This window comes from Venturia canescens, chromosome 10 (assembly GCF_019457755.1).
Source record: "Venturia canescens isolate UGA chromosome 10, ASM1945775v1, whole genome shotgun sequence".
NCBI lineage: Eukaryota > Metazoa > Arthropoda > Insecta > Hymenoptera > Ichneumonidae > Venturia > Venturia canescens.
The window spans coordinates 16,353,983-16,378,286 of NC_057430.1; the positions used below are offsets into that span (position 1 = coordinate 16,353,983).

Below are 24,304 nucleotides of genomic sequence, written 5' to 3' on the forward strand. Positions count from 1 at the left end.
TTAAAAATGGATCACATCACACTATCGTCGAAGCGATTTGTCATTCACAGTATTATCAGACAGATGATGACGATTTTTTGGCTTCGAATGATATCGGTCTGTTACGAGTAGTGGAACCCTTCATATTCGATAAAACCCGACAACCGATTAAACTTTATAGTGGAGCTTATGAAACCCTAGACCAATCAGAAGCAATTGCCAGTGGTTGGGGCTACAAAAACTCCGAAGGATCGAACAGTGACTACCTTAAAGTCGCAACTCTCGAAATAATTACGTCTTTAGAAGACATTTTAAAAATGGATCACATCACACTATCGTCGAAGCGATTTGTCATCCACAGTATTATCAGCCAGATGATGACGATTTTTTGGCTTCGAATGGTATCGGTCTGTTACGAGTCGTGGAACCCTTCATATTCGATAAAACCCGACAACCGATTAAACTCTTCTAGAAGACGTAATTATTTCGAGAGTTGCGACTTTAAGGTAGTCACTGTTCGATCCTTCGGAGTTTTTGCAGCCCCAACCACTGGCAATTGCTTCTGATTGGTCTAGGGTTTCATAAGCTCCACTATAAAGTTTAATCGGTTGTCGGGTTTTATCGAATATGAAGGGTTCCACTACTCGTAACAGACCGATATCATTCGAAGCCAAAAAATCGTCATCATCTGGCTGATAATACTGTGGATGACAAATCGCTTCGACAATAGTGTGATGTGATCCATTTTTAAAATGACTCGAACCAGCTGACACAACTACCAGTTGTGCAAGTGGAGCAAACGTAATAGAGACGCAGTGAGCCGCTGTGATCACCCAATTAGATGAAATTATGCTCCCACTGCAAGCAGTACTTTCGCCGAATCCCCAATAATATAAGTACCAAGTTGACCTGCCACGGAATATTTTCTATATATGTTTTCTTCGGAACCGCCAATCATTCTGGTGCTACGAGCTAAAAGTTTCTGAGATGAATCTCCACTGATCCGTCGTCCGTTACCTGTATTACAAGAGCATTCATACGAATAATGATTACAATGGAACTCAGAGCCCTAAGGGCTCAGTTAGTCCCTCAGTAGTGGACGATGATACGAGCGTTTTGATTTCGAACGTATTCAAGAATCCCCAGCAACAATTGCGAAGTGATTGAGCATCAAGTTATTCAATAATTACACAACTCAAATCGTTTTAGTTCGTCTCGAATACTGAGAGTTTTCTCTTTATCGTGGCAGACTATATCTTAATGGGAATAATATAATTTTCCAAAATTATCTCATGAACGGGTACTATACGTGGATGTATAATACGTACGAAATATTCGAAAAACTTGAAATTTTCTACTCACCGAGTACGACCACGGCACACAGCACGACGAGAGTACAGCTTCGTATCATTTTGGGTGCTACTCTTGAATAAAACTCGACACTTCGTATGCTGCTGGAACTCGTATACGATTACTGTGCAAACAATAATTGATATTACATTAAATTAGTCTTGACTTCATTAAATTCAAAGTGAAAAATAGAGCAGCTTCAAACCTTTCCATTTTTCTAATGCGTACATCATTTAAAGAATACTTTAAAGATTTTCACTTACAGAATACGGCAACGGCGGTGTGAACTACGCTTCTGAAGATCGAATACTCGGTGTACGACTTATATACGACGGGACCAAACCAGATAGCATATGACACTCGATGTTTGTATTTCCTGTAGATTATGTTAACTGTCAATGTATATTATTGGTCAATCGCATTCGAAACAGACGCAATACTCTGAAACAAAGAATCAACTGATAGAAGAATTCGAAAAGCAGTCACTTTTGAGCTGTCATGATGCATTGTGCGATTTAATGGAAGTGTTGTATACCACGTTCATGAATTATGAGAAATTCCATTCAAACTACTCCCCTCTGTAACTTAACAATGCACTTAATTTACTGCCAAATACCTGGCTTAACTGATTTAGTTTTACTTGCTCATGTAAGGGGATAAAAAATTAATTTTTGCACTCGCACGAAAACGTAATCTCCAAGTGAGTGCCTAGACCAATCAGAAGCAATATTCGGAAAATTACGAATTCCTCTTTATCTTATCTTCTATAAAAAAAAATTTTCCGCATGTTTGCTTTAGCTAATCACGAAAAGTTGTCGAATTGAATTTTTTAAAAAACTTTTCATTTCAATAGAAGAGTGTTTTTATATACTTTTTTTTTTTTGGAGAAAGTACGGTTTTCGAGTGCCAAGTATGGACGGTTGATTTTGAATATTTTGACTAGAATAATGAGAATTTGAAGAATAAAATTTGTATTGTTCCGGCTCCCTGAAGGAGATACGAGTACTTCAAATGTGGACAAAATCGACGTTGCAAACGATTGGCGTTACCCAGAATACACCACGAGGAGGTTGTTGTGTGTCTAATATTCCTGGCCCAACGATTCACCGACACATCCCAAGATTCTAAACACCACCTACCCCAACACGTCCACGTGTCCGATGATTCCCACACACATCCCGAGAACCGAAAAACTCGTAAAAAAATCGAGTTATCGATTTTTTTTGTTTGTAAAAATTCGTTTGTTTTGATATTTTCTAACAGAAAGCACTTATTAAACATTGACTCCCGGGAAATCGTACTCGCGCGTTTTCCCCACTTAAAGTGTTCATTAGGGTGGTCCTTATTTGGGGTTGAAATTTTTTTTCTCAAATTCCCCCCCTGGTTCGATTCTAAATCACTAAAAAAGACACCACAACAAAGCTGTGGTCAGTGGGATGACGGGAAAGGGTGCCGGCAAGCCCGGTCGTTGTTTCTACTTCGGTCAAATTTGTGTTTGCTTTATCTTTGGCTGCTATTTTTTTTTCGATGTATAAATCACGTTGAGCCATCCAAGTGTACTCGAAACCCTTGTCAATCGTCATTAAGAACAACCATTCAAGTATTTATTTAACATATAGTCGTTGAAAATTCGAACTACAATATTTTCCCGTATATGCCCAGAAATAAATCATCGAATGATTTTTTATTCTTTGCTCCTGAATTTCGATAATAGACAACTTTTCTATGGTTTTTCTATTCGTCGAGAGAATTATATTTTCTAAAATTTCTAGATCATTACTTCCTCTGATATTTTCTTCATTCTATTTGCATGCTATTACTGAATTTATGTATCTGTCGTTTACGGGATCCATTGCTCAAGAACAGCCTTTTTTGAGGGCCGATGAAACGAAGTAATCTTGTTCCGTAGGCTTACGTCAGTTTGTCGATGTTTTGATGTCGATTCTTACATCTGAGGAATTTTTTTATAACGTGATAGTCAGGCGCTATGTTGAGAGACACGGAATAAAACAACTGTTTTGAGAATTTGTTAAAAGAAACTCGAACGCAACGCCGAAAGAGTTTTGACGAATAATTCGCAATAAGATGCAATTCCTGAACCATCGGATGATTTATATCAGCATTTTATATGAAAGTTATTAAAGAATAATGATTATTTAAGAAGATTAGTATTTGAGGATAGAATTTGTAGTTAAGGTGGCTTGGGCTATGCCGAGAAAACTGAAAAGATATCAGGAAGAATATCGTGTTAGCTGGACGCTGTGCCACGAGACATGATATTTGGAACGGCGTCGGCTTTCCCAGGGAAGTGTGATAGTTGAATTCTATGCCGCAGAGACTATAATAGGAAAACACGCAGAGATTACAAAAGGAAGAAAGATTCGAATAAAATGATAAATAACCGGCCCCAGCAAAAAAACATCACTTTTATATAAAATGCCTTTTTTTTCAATCTATTCGGACTTGCCGGCACCATTTCCCATCATCCCACTGACTCCAGCTTTTTCGTGGTGTCTTTTTTGATGATTTGGAATCGAACCAGGGGGGGAATTTGAAAAAAAAAATGTCAACCTCAAATAAGGACCACCCTAGTGTTCATATCAGGCAGCCGAGAGAGCAAAAACTTTATTCTTCTAATTCTTTTTATTTTGGTCGAAATATTTAGAAGCAACCGTCAAAACTTGGTGCCCTGGAAATCGTGTCTTTGCCCCATACGCTGATTACCACTCCGTTTTTCATAGCAAAAAAAACTGAATTCAGAAACTTTATCTACGTTTGTGAGGAAAACGGACAAATAAAAAATATAGTCCAATTTTTATAGTATTACAGTGGAAAACGATTTTGAGTGAAGAACATCTTTCTTTCTTTCATTTTATACCACAGCGTAGTGACAGCAACGCAAAAACGAAGATGCTAAATTGAATGATGGGTTTTATCGGGTAACTTATCTTTGATATAGTGCTTTTATTAACTTCTTCAATAACTATTATCAGACTGAGTCGCAGCGAAGTGTGGTCGGGTTGGCTGGTTTATAATAAGAATATACGCATCTTTAGGTAATTTTAATTTATTGTAGCAGTATAGCCGAGCGAGAATATTCAATAGGTATACCATGAGACACCAAACGGAATGAATGGACTTTTTTTATGTTTGCTTGGCTAATTCTCGAATGATTGATATTCAAGTTAACGTGTTTTCCAAAATCCAGGAGCGATGAGATGCAATCTCGGTATAAAGTACTGGATTATCGGTGGAGCAGTAGTCACTGGATAGCCAAGAAGCGATACCGACGAGAGCTCCATTAATGGTAAGAGGTGCACCGGAGTCTTTGTAACAGACGGTACCCGATAGCGGCTTGGCCCAAATTTGGCCAGTAGGTGGGTTCTTCGGATAAATTTTCGATGTCAAGGCATCGTGTTCCGCTTTCGAAATTATTTCCATTGTTGCGAATCTGAGTTCGTGGTCCATCTTGTTATGCCGCTGGGTGACGGTCCCCCCCCAGCCACTGGTATTTGCTTTCAATTGGGCAGCGGTTTCAAAAGTCCCATTGTAAAGTGGAATCGCTTGTCTAGTCCTGTCAAATACGAAGGGTTCCTCGACTCGTAGAAGAGCGATATCGTGTACGCCTATTAAATGAGTCTCCGATTGTATTTGATAAAGTGGATGACAAATTAGTTGGACGACTTTGTGACGCGATCCTTTCTCATAATCACTGGAACCGGTCGAAACCAAGCGCCATGACTCTGGTTCCTTTTTGCCTCGACAAACGCAGCTCGCCGCAGTGGCCACCCAATGCGATGAAATTATACTTCCGCCACAGGTGTAAGATACTCTATTATTTCCCCAATCGCTCAACAAGCTGGCTTGCCATGGAACCTCCGCGATGTTTGCCTCTGCATCGGTAGGCTCCGAGATGCTACGGGGCGACAATTTTCGACCTTCGTTGCCTTGAAACCCGCTGCCTGAAAGGGGTCATCATTGGTATTGAACGAGCAGTCGTTCTAACTATTTTTATTCTTCGTTCAAACAATACTCAAAATCGTGTAAAGATTGTTCAAAAAGATCGAATTATTTTCACTCACCGAGTATAGCCGTGGCACAGAGTATCACAAAAGTATAGCTTCGGATCATTTTGGATTTTTCTTTCAGAAACTTAGTACTGCCCGAACAACAGTCACTTATATAAGCTGCTTGGTGGCGTGATAACTGCTGTTATAATGGTATGCGGATTATTGAAACACACGTGCCAAATCAACGCGAAGTAATCAGTCGCTAGAGGAAGTAGTATGATAGAATTGAAAACGAAAAAATTTAAAAACCTCAATAATGCACGAGTGAAGATGTATCGATAAAGAAGCAAACAATTTCAAAACTCTAACCAATTTCGTTTTAACAAAGAATCGGAATTATAAACTTCTCTTGATTTTATCGTTTAATGAGAAATTGTTAATTTTTTCAATCAGCACAAAGAGAAGTATCCGACCCATAGTGCAGTGGTATCTAAAAAAATATTTGTTGATGATAATGGCACGTATTATTTCTTCGTGACTTATCAATTTTTCGGTTGGCTACGTGGCCTGTCAATCTTCAATCAATTAAACTCGGACGTCATTCGTAGACATTTTCCATCAACACGTTTATACAAAATGCCCATGAATTATAAGCTTCGTCAGGTAATACGTGACTATGAACTCGAGGAGTAATGGCTCCTCATTAGATAAACCATTCATTTTATATATTTGAAGAAAATATCGAGTGTTGCATTATGATTACACAACAATTACTGCTTTTCCGCTTAATTAAAGATATTAAAGTCTTCACGGATACATGTTTTTTTTTTCTTTTCATTAAATGTATTTGTTCATAAAATAAATAATTTTTCAGGAATTGTAGTTTTTACAATGCATGCCCGAAATAGATGCTTCGATGCACAGGGATACGAAGCTCTTAACCTCTTTTCAAATACTGAAAGGATATGTAATGAAAGATAATAAATAATGCGAAGAAAGTAATAAAAACTTCTGGGAAAGGAAATTCGTTGATTAATTGAGATTCAAAGCGACGTTATCTCCGAAATCCAGTCGCGATAATGTGCCACCTCAGAAAAAACTTGCGGTCCATCTTTAGCAGAGCAGGATCTGCCCCAGCTGACAATTCCAACGAGAGTTCCGTTGACGGTAAGAGGTCCACCTGAGTCACCTTGACAGATCGAGCCCGATAGGGGTTCGGCACAGATTTTGGCAGAATACGCGCTGCTGTTTTTATCGACCGTGGATAAAAATGCTAAGCAGTCCAATGAGGAGATAACTTTGAAGGTTGCGGCTTTGAGATTGTCACTCAGCTGTCCGTCAAGGGTTGTACTACCCCAGCCACTGGCAATTGCTTCGAATTGACCCATAGCTTCATAAGCTCCACTATGGAGCGGAATCGGTTGTCGGGTTTTATCGAATTTGAAGGGTTCCGCGACTCGTAACAGACCGATATCGTTAAAAGGCAATAAATCTTTGTCATCTTGCAGATAATACTGTGGATGACAAATCACTTCGACGATAGTGTGGTGTGATCCTTTTTTATAATGACTCGAACCAGCTGACAGAACTATCAGTGGTCCAAGTGAATCCCACGCCCAACTGCAGATGCAGTGACCAGCAGTGATAACCCAATTGGATGAAATTATACTCCCACTACAACCGGGAATGGTGCTACGTCCCCAATAATTTATAAAGTTGACCTGCCACGGAATATTTTCTATGCTTACTTCTCCACCGTCAATAACTCTGGTCCTACGAGCCAGAAGCTTCTGGGATGGATCTTCACTGATCCGCCGCCCGTTACCTGTATTATAAGAATATTCACTCGAATAAATATTACAATAGAACTGAGAGCCCTAATTGCTCAGTTAGACCCTCCGTTGAGGGCGATGATACAAGGGTTTTGATTCCGAAAACATGTTCAAGAATCCTTAGCAACAATTGCGAAGTGATTGAGCATCAAGTTATTCAATAATTACGAAATTTGAATTATCTTATTTCTTCCCGAATACTAGGAGCTTTAGTTCTCTTTCTTGACAAACTATAGGAATTTTATAGATCATGAGCGTACGTATAAATTATTATTATACGTACTGGATAATTGAAAAAGGACATTTTTTGCTTACCGAGTACGACCATGGCACAGAGTATTGCGAGGGTATAGCTTCGTATCATTTTGGATGCTGCTCTTGTAAACTTGATGCAACTATTCAAATACGATATCTGGGGAGACAGTTTATATTACATTAAATTACTAATCTTGGCCCTTAAATTCAAAGTGAACATTCAGAGAGCTCTCAACTTTTCTTATGTGTTTTAAAATTACGTGAGATATTTTCACTTACAGAATACGGTTAGTGAATTCCGATTAAGGTGAATTAGGTTTCTGAGCATCGAACATTTGGTATACGACTTATATACGGTACCAGGTAACGTCACACTCGGTATTGATTTTCCTTATAGATTATGGCAATACGTCATACCTATATTCATTCATCTGAAAATGATGGGGCACGTTAGCCATTTGGAGAAGTAAATATACGATTTGCTTTATCAAATATTTAAATTGGAGCATAACAAAACATAGACTTATTTCATTCACTGTGGAACGCGAGTAACACATTGTAATAAAAGTCACCTGGCAGGAGAGTTCGAAAAGCAGTTGCTTGGGCTGTCGCGACGTATTTTGCGATTTGGCGAAACGATTGCATGATATTCAGGCGAATAAAATCGCGATCTTTCATTAAATAAGTAGACAAATTCCTATTTATTTTCAGCAAGAATATACACATTTTTCTACAAATTTTCATTTATTGTACTATTGGGAAACATCATGGGGGCATGGTTTAGCAAATTGACTGGGAATGAGCATCCATTTTTTATATACATCCTTATAGAAAAGCCCAGGCAGCGACTGGTTTTGAGCAATTGAATATGTGGCCACCACAGAGGTCAAGATGACACTCAAATTGGGGGTTACCAATAGCCGCGCGATAATATATTTGTTAGGGTGGTGGTTGAACGCTGCTTGATATTGAAGGTAACGTGTTTTCCAAAATCCAGGAGCGATGAGGTGCAACCTCGGTATAAAGTGCTGGATGATCGGTGGTGCAGTAGTTCCTGGATAGCCAAGAAGCGATACCGACGAGAGTTCCATTAATGGTAAGAGGTGCACCGGAGTCTTTGTAACAGACGATACCTGATAGCGGCTTCGCCCAAATTTGGCCAGTAGGTGGGTTCTTCGGATAAATTTTCGATGTCAAGGCATCGTGTTCCGCTTTCGAAATTATTTTCATTGTTGCGAATCTGAGTTTGTGGAACATCTCATTATGCCGCTGGGCGACGGTACCCCCCCAGCCACTGGTATTTGCCAGTGATTGGGCCACGGTTTCAAAAGCTCCATTGTAAAGTGGAATTGGTTGTCTAGTCCTGTCAAATATGAAGGGTTCCTCGACTCGTAGAAGAGCGATATCGTGGACGCCTATTAAATGAGTCTCCAATCGTGTTTTATAAAGTGGATGACAAATTTGTTGGACGATTTTGTGACGCGATCGTTTCTTATAATCACTGGAACCGGCCGAAACGAAGTTCCATGACTCTAGTTTCTTCGCGTTTGCACAAACGCAGCTCGCCGCAGTGACTATCCAATGCGATGAAATTATACTTCCGCTGCATTGATAGAATACTCCGGAATTTTCTGAAACCATCATCAAACTGACTTGCCATGGGACCTTCGCGATGCTTGCCCTTGCATCGATAGTCTTCGAGATGTTACGGGGCAACGATTTTCGACCTTCAACTTCGTTGATTTGAACCCCGCTGCCTGAAAGGGATTATGGAACTCGCTGTGAGCTTATATTCAATCGTCGAGTCAGGCTTTCACGAACATAAGAATTAAGGAGGGTGGCTACCGACGATACAATGTTGCCATGCTAAACCATGTTAAATACATTAAAAATTTCAAAATAATAAGAATTTAATAAAATTTGGTGAACATATTCTTTAAGGCCAAATTTGGCAATACAAATTTTTAAAGATTTTTCTTCTGTACAGTTAACCAGTAATTGATCACTAAAGTTCAAGTGTATAAGCATAGCGTTTCCATATACATAGGTATACATTCCGGGCATAAGAAATCTGCTTTAAGGATATATTGCACAGGCGATACAATGTTGCCATGCTAAACCATGCTAAAAACATAAAAAAATTCAAAATGATCAGAATTTTATGAAATTTGGTGAACATATTCTTTAGTGCCAAATTTGACAATACAAATTTTTTAAGATTTTTCTTCTGTACAGTTATCGAGTAATTGATCACTAAGGTTCACGTGTATAAGCATAGCGTTTCCATATATATAGGTATACATTCCGGGCATAAGAAATCTGCTTTAATGCGTAATTACTCGATAACTAAACAGAAGAAAATTTTGAAAAAAATTTGTGTTTTCGCACTTGATGTTGAAGAACATTATCACCAAATTTGATCAATTTCTAATTATTTCGACTTTTGTATCATTCACCCTTAATGCGCAATTACTCGATAACTAAGCAGAAGAAAATTTTGAAGAAAATTGTGTCTTCACACTCGATGTTGAAGAACATTATCACCAAATTTGATCAATTTCTTATCATTTTGACGAATGTAGCCACCCTCCTTAAATGAGCAATCGTTCTTTCCACCTTTCTCATTCGAACAACACTCAAAATCGTGATCGGTTAAAAATTTTTCAAAATTTCGAAAGATTTTAACTCACCGAGTATGACCATGGCGCAGAGTATCGCAAAATTATAGGTTCGTATCATTTTGAATTCTTATTTCGATAACTTGATAATGCCTATACAACAGCGACTTATATACGGTGCTCGGTGACGAAACTGATACTACATTGGTATGAAGATTATTGAAACAGACCTGCTAAATCACCTGCAAATATGAGTCATTTGTGGAAATAGCGATAGAATCGCAAAGGAAAGAATTTCAAAATTGCGTTTATTGAACGACTTAGTAAGACAGGGATGAAGGTGTGTCGATAAATCAAAAAAATATATATAAACGAACACTTGCAAAACTTTAAGTATTTTCATTTTAACAAAGCGTCGGAGTTACAATTTTTCCTGAATTTTCGTCTTAGGAGAAGTCACTATTTTTTTTGAAGTTAGACCAGGAAAAAATGGCAGATCTCGGGTCATATCTAGAAAAGCATTTGTTATAATGACGTCGAGTAATGGTCACTCGGAAATAATAATTTTCCGTTTGGCTTAACTCGGTCGTCATTCGTAGGAATTTTGAATTGACATGTCAATTCGGATCATTAAACATATGATGCTTCGTTGATAAAAAGCACGTAGGCCATATGCGCACTTATTAGCTACGTGATCAATCCTCAATAAATTTTTTCCTCGAGTAGCCTCATGTAACCCAGGTGTGGCCTGATTGCTCATTATCTTAGAAGAACTTACGTCATTGCCTCGGTCATCGCTTTATTAATTAACTTGATATTTTATAACGCTTATGAATGGCGTTTGTACGAAGTCAACTCGAAACTGAGGAACTTTTTAAATTGGATTTATTACTTTTTGATATTTTTTTCTTCTTTACACGAGCCGAAATCGCTCGAGAAATTGTAAAGTTCATCTTGTAGAAGGACCCGGAATGCTGGCTTGATGCAAAATGTACTGGCTCGCACATCGATCGATGAACGAGTTTTCTGAGTTTCCAATGGCCCCAAACAGTACAACTCAGAAAATATTGAGCTGAAAAAAAGAGATGGGAAGGACGAGCAAAATCCCCATGGAATATCCGCAGGAACAATAGAAAATTAAATGAACTTTTTTTTTCTAAATTCGGCGACTTGCAGGTTTTAAGAGTATGGATCAGTCGACTAACCTCACTTGGAATTTTCGAAATTGAAATTCTCTGATACAGTTTGACCGATTAAAAAAAGGCTCGTCAGCCTACGCAGAACGATGGCAAAAATCGACTGACAGAGCCTTTTTTTAATCGGTTAAACTGTGTCAAAGAATTTCGATTTCGAAATTTGCAGCTATCTCTCTCGCACTCACGGTTGCGATATACCGACTGATCCATCCTTTTAACTGAAACGTTTCAAGTGCATATCTTCCGAAGCCGAAGAATGATATTCGTTTGTTGACTTTATTTTTTTGACAGTAGAGCGAGAGCAAGCACACAATTTTTTTTCTTTTCTATCTGTTTTTGACTAATTCGGAAAAAAGTTTTTCGAGGGAAAAAGAGAAATTGCGAAAAGTACGAGAAACGATTCGAGCTTGATACATGTTCGCATCATCACAGTTTTATCTTTTGCACGAAATCTTCACATTTTTTTTTCGCTCTCAGGAATCCACATGCTTTGCCATCTAACGGACACTGTGAGCGGTTTCAATCCAACTCTGCAAATCGACTGTGGACATACTGTGGATCGTAAATTGTACACGTGTGTCCGTTGGAAGCATGCAGTCGATACATAACCTAAAATACACTGTGTAGATTGAACGAAAAGTTTGTTATACGATAAGTTGTTTTTCGATAAAAAATCGATTCTAACAGACATGGCAGTTGAAGTAATCACAATGGAGGCTCTATTAAACAGAGCTAAGTCACCGGTAACTTCCAGCACAGAAACTCCGGAAAAAGCTGCTAAAATTGTCAAAGAACCCGAAGTTCCCAGAGGCAAACCCAAATCCGGTAGAATATGGAAGGAAAAAAAGCAACGGTAAAGTTTGACAGTTTAACAAAATGTTTTAAACGATCTAACAACTTTTAATGGTTGGAGGTTGAGAAATTATTGTAGGCAGACTAATTACCAATGGGAATTCGATAAACCGGTCGTACGAACATTTGTCATCTGTGTTTTTCTCAAATGACTTGGAAATTGGATAAACATTTTCAGTTAAATGAAAAAACTGTTAAAATTCACCAGAATTTATTTTCAAAATTCATCATTTGTCTACTCACTAATAGTAGCGTAGCAGGTGGAAAGATTGTTTTCGACATGAAAATCTTCCAACGATACTTGGCTTGTTTTGATGAAGTATAGTAAAGATTATTTTAACTGAAGAATTTTGAGATTTTCTGTCTCATTTATGGTGAAACATGATTTTTCAAAGGTTCAATTCTATAATAAAAACTCGTGGGATTCGACTGTCGTTTGAGAAAAAACAAAAACTGCGGGAGGATCTGAAGCGTGTGAAGGAGCAGTCGCGTGCAATCATTGAGGAACGAAAAGCACAAAAAGAAGCAAAGAAACAACGGAGGATAGAGAATTTGAAGCGAGCAGAAGAAAATAGAAAAAAAAGTGAAGTTGTACAAGTGGTAAGTCGTCGATTTCCTTTTCTTTTCTTTTTTTTTTAATAATAATGCTGTCATACATTTTTATTCATTGCATTTCTCTGCTTACAGATAAAAAATACAGCCAAGATCAAGAGAATGAAGAAAAAACAACTGAGACTTCTGGAAAAACGAGATACAAACGATTTATAAAAGAAAGAAAACATTTAACCCTGACAGTAGACACGTTTTTTTTTTTTAGTTTGTAACGACTGTAAGAACTATTTTTGTATTAGCTTAATAATAGAGCTTAAATCTGAAGTAAATAATTTTGATTTTTTAACGATTTTTTGTTTTTCAGCAACAACTTTGTTCTTTTAAGCGGAAGATTGAGTCATCCTCAATTTCCCTCTTTCACGTTTTATTTGCTTCGCAACGAAGCATTTGAGCAATTGACGTAAATCCGTGTTCACTTCACTTTGTTTCATCCACTGAAACACAAAAACCATAGATTATCAAGCTTTTCGTTCGTGACGCTCAAAACAAGAGAAAGATTTTGGATTCTCACCATTGTTCGTACCCACGTTGGTAACAAATTCACGTTCCGAGGCTCGCAGAATCTATGTAGAAAAAAATAAAAATTGATATAACTACTAATTTATAATTCCCGTCTTGTTTGATATTCGAAATCGAAAATTGAATTATTTTGCTTTATTTTTATTTTTTACGATTCTAAGGCAATGGTTTCGATTATTTGGTTTTGTAATTAATAGAAAATTCAGACACTCTGATGAATATTGAGGTCTAGAAAAAGTGGGCGAATGAAACGAGGTTTGGGAACTGGACGTACCGTTCGTCGATCAAAATAATCGCTCCCCAGTCGTTCTGATGCCTTATGGCACGTCCGAGCGCTTGATTCAGTGCTCTGAAAGCTTGAATTGTATACCATTCGTTGCCTGACAATAAACCCTTTTGACGATTCTGATCATTGTATTGAAACTTCATATCGGTTGCCGGATCGTTTCTGACAGAATACGGTATACCAACCTGCGAAATCAAAGTTATTACAGTTCATCTCAAAATAATTGGAATTCGGAACTTGATCATTCTGGCTGTCATTTTGCTTTCGCTTTCATCATTTTATTTATTTTATTCGTCGAAATAAAAAGGATTTTCAAAATCCTCAACAGAAATATTAAAAATTGTATCACTCGCAAGAGGATTTCAAGAAATATTAAATTTTCGAAATTTTGTTTGTTTTTAAAGAATCTTTTAAGCCAATTTTTGATCGCATAACTTAGTATCTTGATGCTTCTCATATTCAAGGATTTCATTCTCACCGTCAAGACACAACGAGCCTCGTTATCGCTGAAGTCAATTCCTTCGGCGACTTTTCCACGAAAAACAGCAAGCAACAAGGCCCCGGTGACCGTCCCGACTGGTCCGTTACTAGTAGTCCGAATAACTTCGCGATAATTCTCCATCATCGTCGACAGATCGGCAGAACCTCGTGTTTCTTGAAAAATTGTTTTTATTCGAGCCAATTTGTTCCAAGTACCGTTTTTCTTCCATCTATTCACTAAAGTTCCCATTGTCGTGTACGATGAAAAGAACATAAGTATCCCGTGAGGCATGGCTTCACAAGTTATCAGAAGAAGTGCACCCAAGTCGTCCTAAAAATTCATCACAAATTGAGCCCCAATCGAGCACAAAAAATTTAGAGAAAATCTTCAATTTGTAGTATTTTGTATCGCAATTTTGACAAGCAAAAACAGTTTTGCTTGCCAATGAAAAAGTTTCAATTCGACTTGCTACATGTTTTTATTGGGCAATTACCTGAAAATCCCATGTATTAACATTCTGATAAGTAGCTCGTAGGGACTTGCCCGCAGGTCCTTTGGAAATACACTTGATGAACACTTGTTCAGGAGGCGTAACGTGATCCGCTTGTATCGTGAAGGCGAATTTGACACCTAACTCGCCTTGGTACGAGCTCGTAGGTGCGAGAGTGCCAGAAGCCAAGACAGAAGTTCTCGTCAAGTAGGAAATGGGCGTAAATATTACTCCGGGATTCATGCACATGAATTCCACTGATTTTTCTATTTTATACTATTAAAATAACCAAACGAATATGAATCAATTGGAGCCAGAAGAAATTATGATGAATCGAAAATAAATGACGAAACTAAAAATCATTCTCACTGTCCTTTCGAAGAATCAATTTTTTCATTTACTGTTCCACCAACAAAAGTAATGAAAACTAATTATTTGACAGGCAATCGATTATCATTTAACTAAAAATTATTTATTTCTTTAAATCTGAGAAATTTTTTTCTCCCATTTTCAATTAAAATTTCAACATCGATATTAATCGTTTCAACAAACAGGAGCTCAATGAATTTATGGAAATCAGGTCAAGTTAATTGCACATTTGAAAGAGATTTTGATCAATTCGTAAAAAGCTGCTATTCTCATGCAGAATTTTTCAAAAAAAAGTTAAACTTTTGAAATTTTCTCTACAATTCAATTGAGGAGGAGAAAGTTTCTCTCGAAATGAGTGTGATCGATTTTTCTATGGGAATTCAACGAATTTCCAAACATTAACTTACCCCTTGAGGAACTTGGCGAATAACGACTCTATAATCGTTCCTGTACTGGGGGTCTGAGACCATTTTGAAAGCCATGCTCATTTTTTCGACAGATCTTAAAACATCGTGGTGAAGAGTGAGTGGAATCGGTTTTCCAGTTCGCATGAGTTCTTTTGCCGTGTTATGCGCGAGTGTAGCTTGAAGAGCAGCGCTTGTAAAATTGTTTATTTGATGAGAAGTTATCGATTTAGTTATTTCGAGGACTTGGATGAAATCGTTGCCTGTCCACATATCACTGTGCAACGAATCACTTTTGATCTGTAAATAATCCAAAAGAAAATGTTCGTTATGAGAAAGTCAACGATTTTCCGAGTTATTTCAATTCTGTACGGTGACAGGGAAATATTGAAAAAAAAATCAACAAATTATTAGATTCATAAATTAATCATTTCGCCATGAATAAAATCGTATTTTTTATCTCGAAATTTGAATGAAAATCTGATGAAATTTGATGAAATGATTAAAATCCAAATTCACCTGTGGCTTGAGCTGCGTTGTGTTGACGAACCGAAGAAGATTTTGTACGAATTGGCTGATGACACTGACGTAGCCAATTTGATTGGTGTCTTTATTGATGGTGGCTATTTGGATGATAGTTTCACATTCTTTTATGATTTTTTCGAGTTCTTCGGTTGACAGAATCGCGCTGCCACAATCGCGACATATATTTTCGATATTGTGGGCTTCGTCCAATATGACAATGCTGCCCTTGAGATCGATTTGCATCTGGAAATTGGGAGAGAGTTAATCCACCAGGAAAAACGAAATGGGAAAAAAATCATTTTGTTACTTTTCGAATAACGTCGAAATTATCTCGCGAAAAAGACAGCTCGATATTTGTCTAATTTATTCGATAATTATTATACAATTTTCCATGAATTTCCAGTTTAATTAATTAACCGGTTCATCCACACGGTCGGGCACATTTATATGGACTGTGAAACGGTTTATTTGCATGAAAAATATTCGTTCAGAAGTTAAAACAATAAACAAAATAACGCAGATTACCTAAATTGAAAATTTTCAGTCTCTGCAACAAGGTTTATGATCATTTGCCTCTGTTTATTTTCAATATGATCGAGGAGGAAGGGAATAAATTAGTAATTAAGCGAGTGCTTACATTTTCACGAATCACAGGATCGATTATGTAGTTATAAGGGCAAAAAACAATGTCGGCTTCGGCCATGAGGCTCCTCGCAGCAAAGTATGGACAAGCTTTTGCTTCTCTACCAGCTTCTACCAAATCTTCAATGTCCCACGGACTCTCGATTCCGTGTGCGTGGAGAGCATAGTTTGTGCCGAGGGTCTGTTTATTATTTTCCGTATAATACGGGCAACCAAATTTCTGTGTAGAAGGAAAAATTGTTAAAAAAATGATATTCGTCGAATTTTTATCCAATTTGTTGATTCGTGGAAAGTTTTTCTACCTTTTTTGGGTCAAGCAGATCGTTACACAGCGAAGTTTTGTCCCTGTCACTTTCCTGGATGCACGTATGCTCTCTGCTGCTCAGTATAGTCATTCTAAAAAAATGTATTCGTTTTAACCGGAAAATCTACTTTTTCGGAAGAAGAAATTGACCGGAAAATGGAGTCAAATAGGTTCTTACTTCTTGGTGGCGTAAGACGTTTTTCGCAGCTCCTTCACGACCTGCTCGATTTGCTTGTGCGTTCGAGAACCGTAGTATATCGTGGGAACCTTTTTCATGCTGTGATATAGAAAAAATCATGAATTTTCAGATGATCAATTGGGATTTAACAAAATTTTTATCGAAAGGAATATTCGCAGAATTTGTGCACTTGGAAATGTTTTGCTGTTTCTTCCATTGTTGCATATGAACTACCGTAACTTTGTGATTTATTGTTTGAAATAAAAGAAATCATTTGGAGTACCATTCTTCGCCGAAACTGTCGTCGGACCAATCGAGTCCATCGAGGTCAAAATCATCGTTGGCTTGCCACGATGCAGCTTCTTCTGCGCAGCTTTCTTTGCACGAGGCTCGGCTATCGGTTGTTGGTCCTCTGCCAACGTCTTTTTGTTTAGCTTTTTGTTCCATGGCTTCTGCGAAGGTTAAAAATTTCGAATGTTTAGATCGCGTTGAAGCGAGGACAAGTTGGTTGAATAAAAACGTCAAAATATTTTGCGCTCTTAAAAGAGGAAAAAAGTGACGTGAACTGAGAATATCTTTGGAGGAGGTTAAAGAGGCTATTGAGAGAGCGAAGTTAAATAGGATTTCGGAGTCGTTAATCCTCGAGGAAGGGGACCGATGACGATCTCGAACGAATGGTTCTGGAGAGGATCACATAAGAGAACATTACCGAAAGGAGTCGTGCCTGGAGAGCATTGAAAACGATTTAAATCCGAGGCCTTATTATGCTCGGTAATGCCAACGTGAAAGGATCTTCAATGACTCGTGTTTCGAGCCTTTTCTCCGAGTGCTTTTTACTGCAATGGGATTTTCGTTAACAGGTATTAAGAACCTCGAAAACATGGAATTAAATGATCGTCCTATTTTTCGGAGATTCTCCTCTTGGCTTTCGTTTTAAATTGAGAGCCGCAGCGGGAGAGTCTCGACGGTAACGAAGCTCGCTGAGGGTGGAAATAAAATTTTCTGCATTCCGGAGGCAGCGATACAGAAAGGCAAAAATCCTTTGTCCCGCTTATCAAGGCTGGGAGATTAGTACTCGAGAATGGCGTCGATGCCGCAGTGAAAGCGATCGTGTTTCGACCTCGGTTGATCAGCACGTGTGGCCTGCGTGACTAACGGAAGGGTGACTCGATTCGCGGCCTCGTTCAATCGCGTATTTTTTCGAGAGGGAAAGAGAGCCCGTACTCGACGAAAATATCGGACGAGTTGCGTACGTGCGGATCATTCCCAAAGAAACCGAACGCGGAAAGAAGAGAAAAAGGGAGAAAAAAGGAGTGGAAGGGCTTTGGGGTGTACGACGGGAGCGAAGGAATGGCTGATTGGTGGAAGGGTGAGGTTGACGACGGATCAAAAGCGGAGGGGTTGCTTTCGAGGGAGGAAGATGGTTGGGAAAAGAGAGAGAAGTTTGATGGGACGGGGGCACGGGCCGAAAAGAAAAAGAGAGAGCGAGCGACCCGCGACTAAGAAAGGAAAGGGGGGCGGGGGCCAATCAGAGTGCGGACTTCGAGGGTGTCGTTGCCAGGCAACGAAACACACCCCAACACCCGAGGGGAGAAAACCCCGACAGAGGTCTCATCCCTCGGAATACAGTCCATCGCGAAAGTTATCGCACCCTTGAGATTCTCGAGGCTTCAAGAACGAGTGTGAAAAGTTCTATTTCGGCTTGATGACGGCGATGATGGCGAGGCCTCTCGTCCAAGATTCTTATCATCGAAACTAGCCCTTTCTCTCCTCCTCCTCCGCCTCCTCTGCTCATTCAATATTCTATTGAAATCGTCCATTCGTTTGGTGAGAGATAAAAGGAAGAAAATAAAGTGAAAAAACTTGTGCGACAGGAACGGCTGGTACGCTGTCCTCGAACTCTGATGGAAGCTAATTAACGAATTCCCCGAGACCCCTGTGCTCGGGGGAGTCTTTGATGAAAATTTCCTGCGAGCCGCACATTGCGGGACAAAGCTTTTCCGTGCGCTAATTGATGGGTGAGCCCCGATGGGTGAATCGATGGTCCTTTGTTCCAGGGGATCAATCGAGGCAAATTAAATCGAATGTTTCTCAATTTCCTGCTCTGATTTCTTGTAGGATGTAGAAAGTTTAACGGATTCGAGAATAGCGCAGTGACGGGAATGAAAATATTCATAGCACGCTTCCAAATTATCGCTTTTCATTTTAACCTTGAAAAACTTGCTCCCTTTCTCTCCTCGACATCCAAAAAAATCGAATCTGCTCTGCTCGAGCCCGAAACTCCGTCGCTTTGTAATATGGACGAGGAGCGTGAGGAGTAAATTGAATAACCGTGGCCTCTTAATGTCAATCAGGAAGCTTTCGCCTCCACGAGCAGGTCGCCATTCCCGAGGGAGGTGGAGGGAAAGTGTATCCCGGCCGATAATTACATAAAAGGGACGGAGACGTTTCAGGCCGGGAGGGCAGGAAGAGGGTGGTGCGCGCGGCCTCGAGAGCGAGTAAAAGAGACAAAATAATATTTGATTACCCTGCAGAACAGTCGATATCAGTCGGAATGCATCAGCGTGGAAAATGTCGTGCACGAAGGTCGATTTAACTTTGTATTTTGTTGATAAAATTCAAAAGCTTTATTCTCCACTAATTCGAGGGCCATTTGGGAGTATTTGAAGTTGACTGGAGTAAAAAAAGCTCGCAGGGTCCTCGACACAGTGGGAACGATTCGGGACCATCAGCGATAATTTCCCGTATAAGCAGGAGCGACGGAGCACGAAGGTGTGTATGTTTATGGAGGTTGGAAGAGGAAATCGCACGTGGAAAGCCTCGGCTAAAAGGGATCTAACGAAGTTTGCGAAGACACTCGAGGATATTATGAGAAAGGCGCGCTTGGGGTAGGCTTGTTCAACGGTTCAACGTCCACCCATACAGAGAGGAGTGCTCGTTAAAGTGGAGAGATACAAGGGAGAAAGCAGCGACGGTACGGCAGGGGAGGGGGAGAGTGTAAGCGTTAAAGAGACAGCCCTTTGGATCCGGGCAATCGGTAAGAGCTAGCCCAAAGTCTTTCCTCTGTGTGACCAGAGGTTTGCGTCATCCGCCCCCAACGGGCTGTCACATTTGCCCCTCTTCGGGGTCTCGTTCTCTCTTGGTCTTGCATGGAGCTCGACGTTAATTACGCGCGTCGAGTAAAGGAGCAAAATGGTGGAGTCCCGAGTACATATATAGCGGAGGTTGGAGGGTGAAAAGAGGAGAGAAAGGGAGACGCGGAGAATATGGAGTGTGCGGCGAGCTCTCTCTCTCTCTCTCTCTCTCTCTCTCTCTCTCTCTCTCTCTCTCTCTCTCTCTCTCTCTCTCTCTCTCTCTTCATCGGATCTCCGTGGCGCGTCTGTCTATATCCGAAGGCAGGTATAATCCCGATATAACGCAGAGAAAGAGCGGCGTGCAGGCGATTGGGATGAGACGAAAGGTTGTGGCTTGGGAAGAGGTGGAGGATTCGGAAGAGGAAGAGAAGGAATGAGGTTGTTTGCTGATGCTGCTGGTGCTGTTGCTGCGTGCGTGGAACCTCGGGTGTTATTGACATGGTGGTGTCGAGTCGGCCATCTTGGCCGACTCGCTAGCTGGCAAGCAGAGTACGCCGAGTTACAGAGAGGGCGAGGGTGAGAGCGGGGTGGAAGGTGAACAGTGCAAGTTCCGAAGGGTGTATGCACGTGTAGGAGACTGCGGAGCGTCCTTGTGTGTCCCCTTCGTGTGACATTCGTTGGGACTAACCTAACCCGGTCCAGCCGCCCTGGGCCACCCTTTCAACCAACCCCGGCGATACGGGGCTCGGAGGGTCCTCCGGGTGGGTTGCTGGTCGTCATGACTACCAACGGGGGTTGTGCCTCCGGCGCGCAAATTTCGCCTTCGTGTCCCATGTCCCTATATACGTCGCGTCTCTCTCTCTCTCTCTCTTCCTTTCTCGCCGTCTCTCTGGTCTCGGGCTGCTCGTCTGCACACGGTGCTTTATCTGCCACCCCCGTCGCGCCGCCGCCGCCGCCGCCTCGACATCGCGTAAATACTCCTCTGCAAAAGCGTTTAATATACACCCGAGCAGCTTGCGTCAGAAACAAGTACGCGAGAACCTCCTGTGTATTATGTCGTCGAAACTTCCTTCAAAATTTAACTTCGAATCCTCTTTCTCCCGCAGTTATTCGCTCTTTCTCTCCGTCCCGGCCAATTGACATGCGACGATTCTCCTTTCTTTGATAAGCGATGAAACGACAGCCGAGACCGTTGCTTCCTTTTTTCCTTCCTTTTTTTTTTCAAAACTTCACAATTTCTTATGCTCCTTCAAGCCCCGCGGTTTTTCGGGGGCCGTCCATTGTTATCTGCGAGGGAGCTCACAGGGATGAGAGCTTCCGCAGCCGAGGCAGATGCGGCTATTTCGGTAACCGACGAAAACACGCCGAACACGGCAGCCTCCGAATGTTACAGCTCCGCGCGATTCTTCCCGCTCTAATGATTCGGAATATGTTACGCAATATTATTACGTTACACGGGCTACACGTGCTTCTCTCCCGCTCGCCTCGTAAATATCTCCTCGAGAGAAAGCCTCGGACAATGGATGCACAAACCCGGAAATATTATTCTCGCTGCCAATTCACGCAGGTATCCCCATTGTATCGTTACATCGCGGAGGCCGCTTCGGGATCCAGAGACTTTGCATAGAAAGAGTAGAGAGAGAAAAGTGAGTGGCTGCGCGAAATATCCTCCACGAGTATCGAGTTAAAAGCTCAGGCGCCACAAACTTTTTCACTCGCTCTCATTCCACCCTCAAATTTACGCGTCTGAATATTCCCTTCAATGAATTCAACGGATGTTCTCGTACGCTCAGGTTTTTTCTTCTCAATCTTTTCCCCCGCGTAGTTTTCTTATATCGATTCCGAACTGATCCCCTCCCCCCTCGGACGCTTAGTTATAGCAATGAAAATCACGTTGCCAGGCTTATTACCCAGGAAACGTGGCGGATGTTATTCTCATGGGTTGAAAAGATCCGCGCTAATAGGCATTATATTTTCAGTTTGTATTATGAGAAGTTGCCCGGATTATAGGGCCTGTCAGACGGCTAATAACTGGCTCGGGGGCTCCCGGTGGGCACATCTGATACGGGAAGGGCCCTTTTACAATGTCTGCATTTAATACTAATCGCAATGTGCGTACGGAGAGAGAAAGAGAGCGGAGGATCTGGGAGGAGAATGGAAGAGAAAGAGGAGCGAAGAATGAGAGGAGCGTTCGTACGCGATCGTACACACTGGAGGCACATTGTATAATGGTGGTGTACGATTCGCTTGAATCGCGGAGCAAGGTCTTCAAAGAAACCACGCCGCAGCATCGCGCTTTCGGAGCCAGAGCGGCCCTTTTGCACCGCGATCTTAACCAGAAAGAGCCACGGAAAAGAGTGGAAATAAAGGTTCGAAAAAGCCGTAGACGCGGAGCTGAAATTCTCGCTGCCGGGACGAAAAGGGTGCTGCGATATTCGTAGACGGAAATCGGCGCTTTTATTCCTTTTCCGAGCCAAAAAATCATGCCTCGATTTTTGAAAAGCACTCGCACTGTACGAGGCACGGCCACCAACCGATACTAGCAGTTTTCATCACTCCCGCGGGGGGGAGATGATGCTCCTGAATTTGATCCCCTTCGGGAACTGGAAGGATCCTGGCCTATCATCCCTCGCACCAAAGCCTTGTAATGAAAACGTTCCGGGGACCCCTCCACCACGCACTCCACTCGAAAAGCTCAAAGCGACAAATCCAATCTTTCCCTTGTGAATATGCAATACCGGGCGAGGGAGATGCGCGCTCGTCAACGAATTCGCTGTTCCAATCGTAGCAACAGTTGCTCATGCTAAGCCTTCCTCCTCTCGTATATATATTCGATATCCGCCCTTGGCATATTTACCTCACATTTTCATCGATATTCTTCCTGCCCGAGGTCAACAAATGCGTGTCAATTAACCCTCCTGTTACCTTATTTTTTGGACTAATTATCAATGCCCCGCCTGTCACATCGGCCAATAAATAACTCGTGAAATATTAATTTCCACAAGGCGTTAAAGTTTTAACACGAATAATATAAACTTCAGTATCTTTCTCGGTTTTGGGCATTAATCACGATCAAATGCGTTACTAAATAATTAAGCTCTTTCGTTAAAATTAAAGTGCTTAATGGTTCGTTGATAATCTCCGGAAGCTTTTATCGATCGAATGCTATTTAAAAATTGCAGAATATTAGGAACACAATAATGCTGACAAAAATGATTGTTCGATAAAATTGTTTTCTTCATTCCTCAATATTTTGAATTGCTCGATTGGAACGAATTTTCGAAAATGTTCGGCGGAATTTCTTCGAAAATATTTCCAGGTTGTTCAGTATGTTATTGCCGTCAGCAGTGTTAAAAAAAACTGTTTGATTAATCGCCTTGTCAATTTTTGAAAACATTAAACACTAAAGTTTATGGGGTTTGAAGAATTCACGTGCAATCGGTTCTCAATTGAAATTTGCCGAATTACGGATCTCCAATTCGAATGTTTCAGGTCGGAATATGGGGCCAGATTCGAGGGCTTGGACATCGCGGTAATGATTGAGACTCGCAGAGGAAAAGTGTGTGGAAAAAAAAACGACAAAGTCGAAGAACGTTTCTTTGATGAAGGACGCTGATGGATCACGAGAAAAATCGAGTAGAAACAAAGTTTAGCAAAGTCAACGTGAAGAAACGTCGTAGAGATCGGATGCAGAGAGTTGGCACGAACAAAAGGTGAGGGAATGAAGAACACCTGAAATTTGAAAAGGAGGATGAAGAGTCCACGAGTTCGTATGCGGAGAGCGATTGTTTAAGATGCGGTAGAATCGGTCGTGTGATGGAGAGCGAGAGAGAGAGAGAGAGAGAGAGAGAGATTGGCACGTGCACGCCGTTAAAAGGTCTCATTCGGTAAGTTTTGACGTGGAGCTCTCTCGGTGAAGGATTGAAAAGCGGAAACCGGCTGTCGAGATACGGATCTGACCAATCATAAAGCCGCATAATGCCCGGCGCTTCATTCATTCGGTGGCTGCTGGCTGGCTGGTTGCGAGAGGAGAGCGTTGCAAGGGCGAGTACACAGAGCTTCGCGTATCGAGTCCCCTCTTGCTTTCAACTTTGCTCTGTCTCGCTTTTATCGTTCTTCGGCTCTTCATCTTACCACTCTCGATCCTCCGGTGCGAGTTGGCTCAACTACGTCCGAGGGAGACGGAGAGAGGCCGGGGAATAGAAACGAAAAGAGCGAGAGACAAAGATGAGGGCGGAAATTATAGTCAGGTTCGTTATGCTTATTAATTGACTGACGTTTCCGTCATATTATTGTACCTTGAAACGGGGAGACCGCACAACGACGAC

The 24,304-nt window shown here is 40.8% G+C and overlaps 5 protein-coding genes and 1 long non-coding RNA gene across 7 annotated transcripts in view; 1 reads left to right on the plus strand and 5 right to left on the minus strand.

The window, feature by feature from the left end:
- Nucleotides 1–919: 919 nt before the first annotated feature.
- On the minus strand, nucleotides 920–1,710 carry LOC122417284 (uncharacterized). The gene is made up of 3 exons (XR_006262260.1): nucleotides 1,593–1,710; nucleotides 1,342–1,453; nucleotides 920–996 (listed from the first exon to the last, which is right to left on the minus strand). It is a non-coding gene; the product is annotated as an uncharacterized lncRNA (long non-coding RNA).
- A 2,670-nt stretch (nucleotides 1,711–4,380) lies between these two features.
- LOC122417355 (trypsin-like) lies at nucleotides 4,381–5,553 on the minus strand. The gene is made up of 2 exons (XM_043430799.1): nucleotides 5,412–5,553; nucleotides 4,381–5,291 (listed from the first exon to the last, which is right to left on the minus strand). The coding sequence occupies exons 1-2, from the start codon at nucleotides 5,458–5,460 to the stop codon at nucleotides 4,510–4,512; spliced, it is 831 nt and encodes a 276-aa protein (XP_043286734.1). The 5' UTR covers nucleotides 5,461–5,553; the 3' UTR covers nucleotides 4,381–4,509.
- An 829-nt stretch (nucleotides 5,554–6,382) lies between these two features.
- LOC122416806 (trypsin alpha-4-like) lies at nucleotides 6,383–7,572 on the minus strand. Its single transcript, XM_043429850.1, has 2 exons — nucleotides 7,487–7,572; nucleotides 6,383–7,164 (listed from the first exon to the last, which is right to left on the minus strand). The coding sequence occupies exons 1-2, from the start codon at nucleotides 7,533–7,535 to the stop codon at nucleotides 6,383–6,385; spliced, it is 831 nt and encodes a 276-aa protein (XP_043285785.1). The 5' UTR covers nucleotides 7,536–7,572.
- A 531-nt stretch (nucleotides 7,573–8,103) lies between these two features.
- On the minus strand, nucleotides 8,104–10,169 carry LOC122417094 (trypsin-like). Its single transcript, XM_043430353.1, has 2 exons — nucleotides 10,117–10,169; nucleotides 8,104–9,183 (listed from the first exon to the last, which is right to left on the minus strand). Exons 1-2 carry the CDS (start codon nucleotides 10,127–10,129, stop codon nucleotides 8,366–8,368), a joined length of 831 nt encoding a protein of 276 aa, XP_043286288.1. The 5' UTR covers nucleotides 10,130–10,169; the 3' UTR covers nucleotides 8,104–8,365.
- Nucleotides 10,170–11,807: 1,638 nt separating this feature from the next.
- Nucleotides 11,808–13,632, plus strand: LOC122417228 (coiled-coil domain-containing protein 86). 2 transcript variants are annotated; one of them, XR_006262248.1, is made up of 4 exons: nucleotides 11,808–12,093; nucleotides 12,488–12,692; nucleotides 12,780–12,921; nucleotides 13,009–13,632. XR_006262248.1 is itself a non-coding variant. In XM_043430570.1 (3 exons), the coding sequence occupies exons 1-3, from the start codon at nucleotides 11,930–11,932 to the stop codon at nucleotides 12,858–12,860; spliced, it is 450 nt and encodes a 149-aa protein (XP_043286505.1). In that variant the 5' UTR covers nucleotides 11,808–11,929; the 3' UTR covers nucleotides 12,861–12,990. The 2 variants fall into 2 exon arrangements, 1 of the variants encoding a protein (XP_043286505.1); XM_043430570.1 differs by lacking the exon at nucleotides 13,009–13,632 and having other exon boundaries at nucleotides 12,780–12,990.
- LOC122417227 (Fanconi anemia group J protein homolog) overlaps nucleotides 12,722–24,304 on the minus strand; it is a 54,558-nt gene continuing 42,975 nt past the window's right edge. The window contains exons 4-14 of the mRNA XM_043430569.1: nucleotides 17,186–17,354; nucleotides 16,903–17,001; nucleotides 16,723–16,816; nucleotides 16,416–16,640; nucleotides 15,773–16,021; nucleotides 15,257–15,553; nucleotides 14,484–14,756; nucleotides 13,988–14,320; nucleotides 13,498–13,694; nucleotides 13,216–13,267; nucleotides 12,722–13,138 (exon numbers count right to left, since the gene is read on the minus strand). Coding sequence (XP_043286504.1) covers nucleotides 13,025–13,138; nucleotides 13,216–13,267; nucleotides 13,498–13,694; nucleotides 13,988–14,320; nucleotides 14,484–14,756; nucleotides 15,257–15,553; nucleotides 15,773–16,021; nucleotides 16,416–16,640; nucleotides 16,723–16,816; nucleotides 16,903–17,001; nucleotides 17,186–17,354 — 2,102 coding nt within the window. The 3' untranslated portion in view covers nucleotides 12,722–13,024. The remainder of the gene's footprint in view (nucleotides 13,139–13,215; nucleotides 13,268–13,497; nucleotides 13,695–13,987; nucleotides 14,321–14,483; nucleotides 14,757–15,256; nucleotides 15,554–15,772; nucleotides 16,022–16,415; nucleotides 16,641–16,722; nucleotides 16,817–16,902; nucleotides 17,002–17,185; nucleotides 17,355–24,304) is intronic.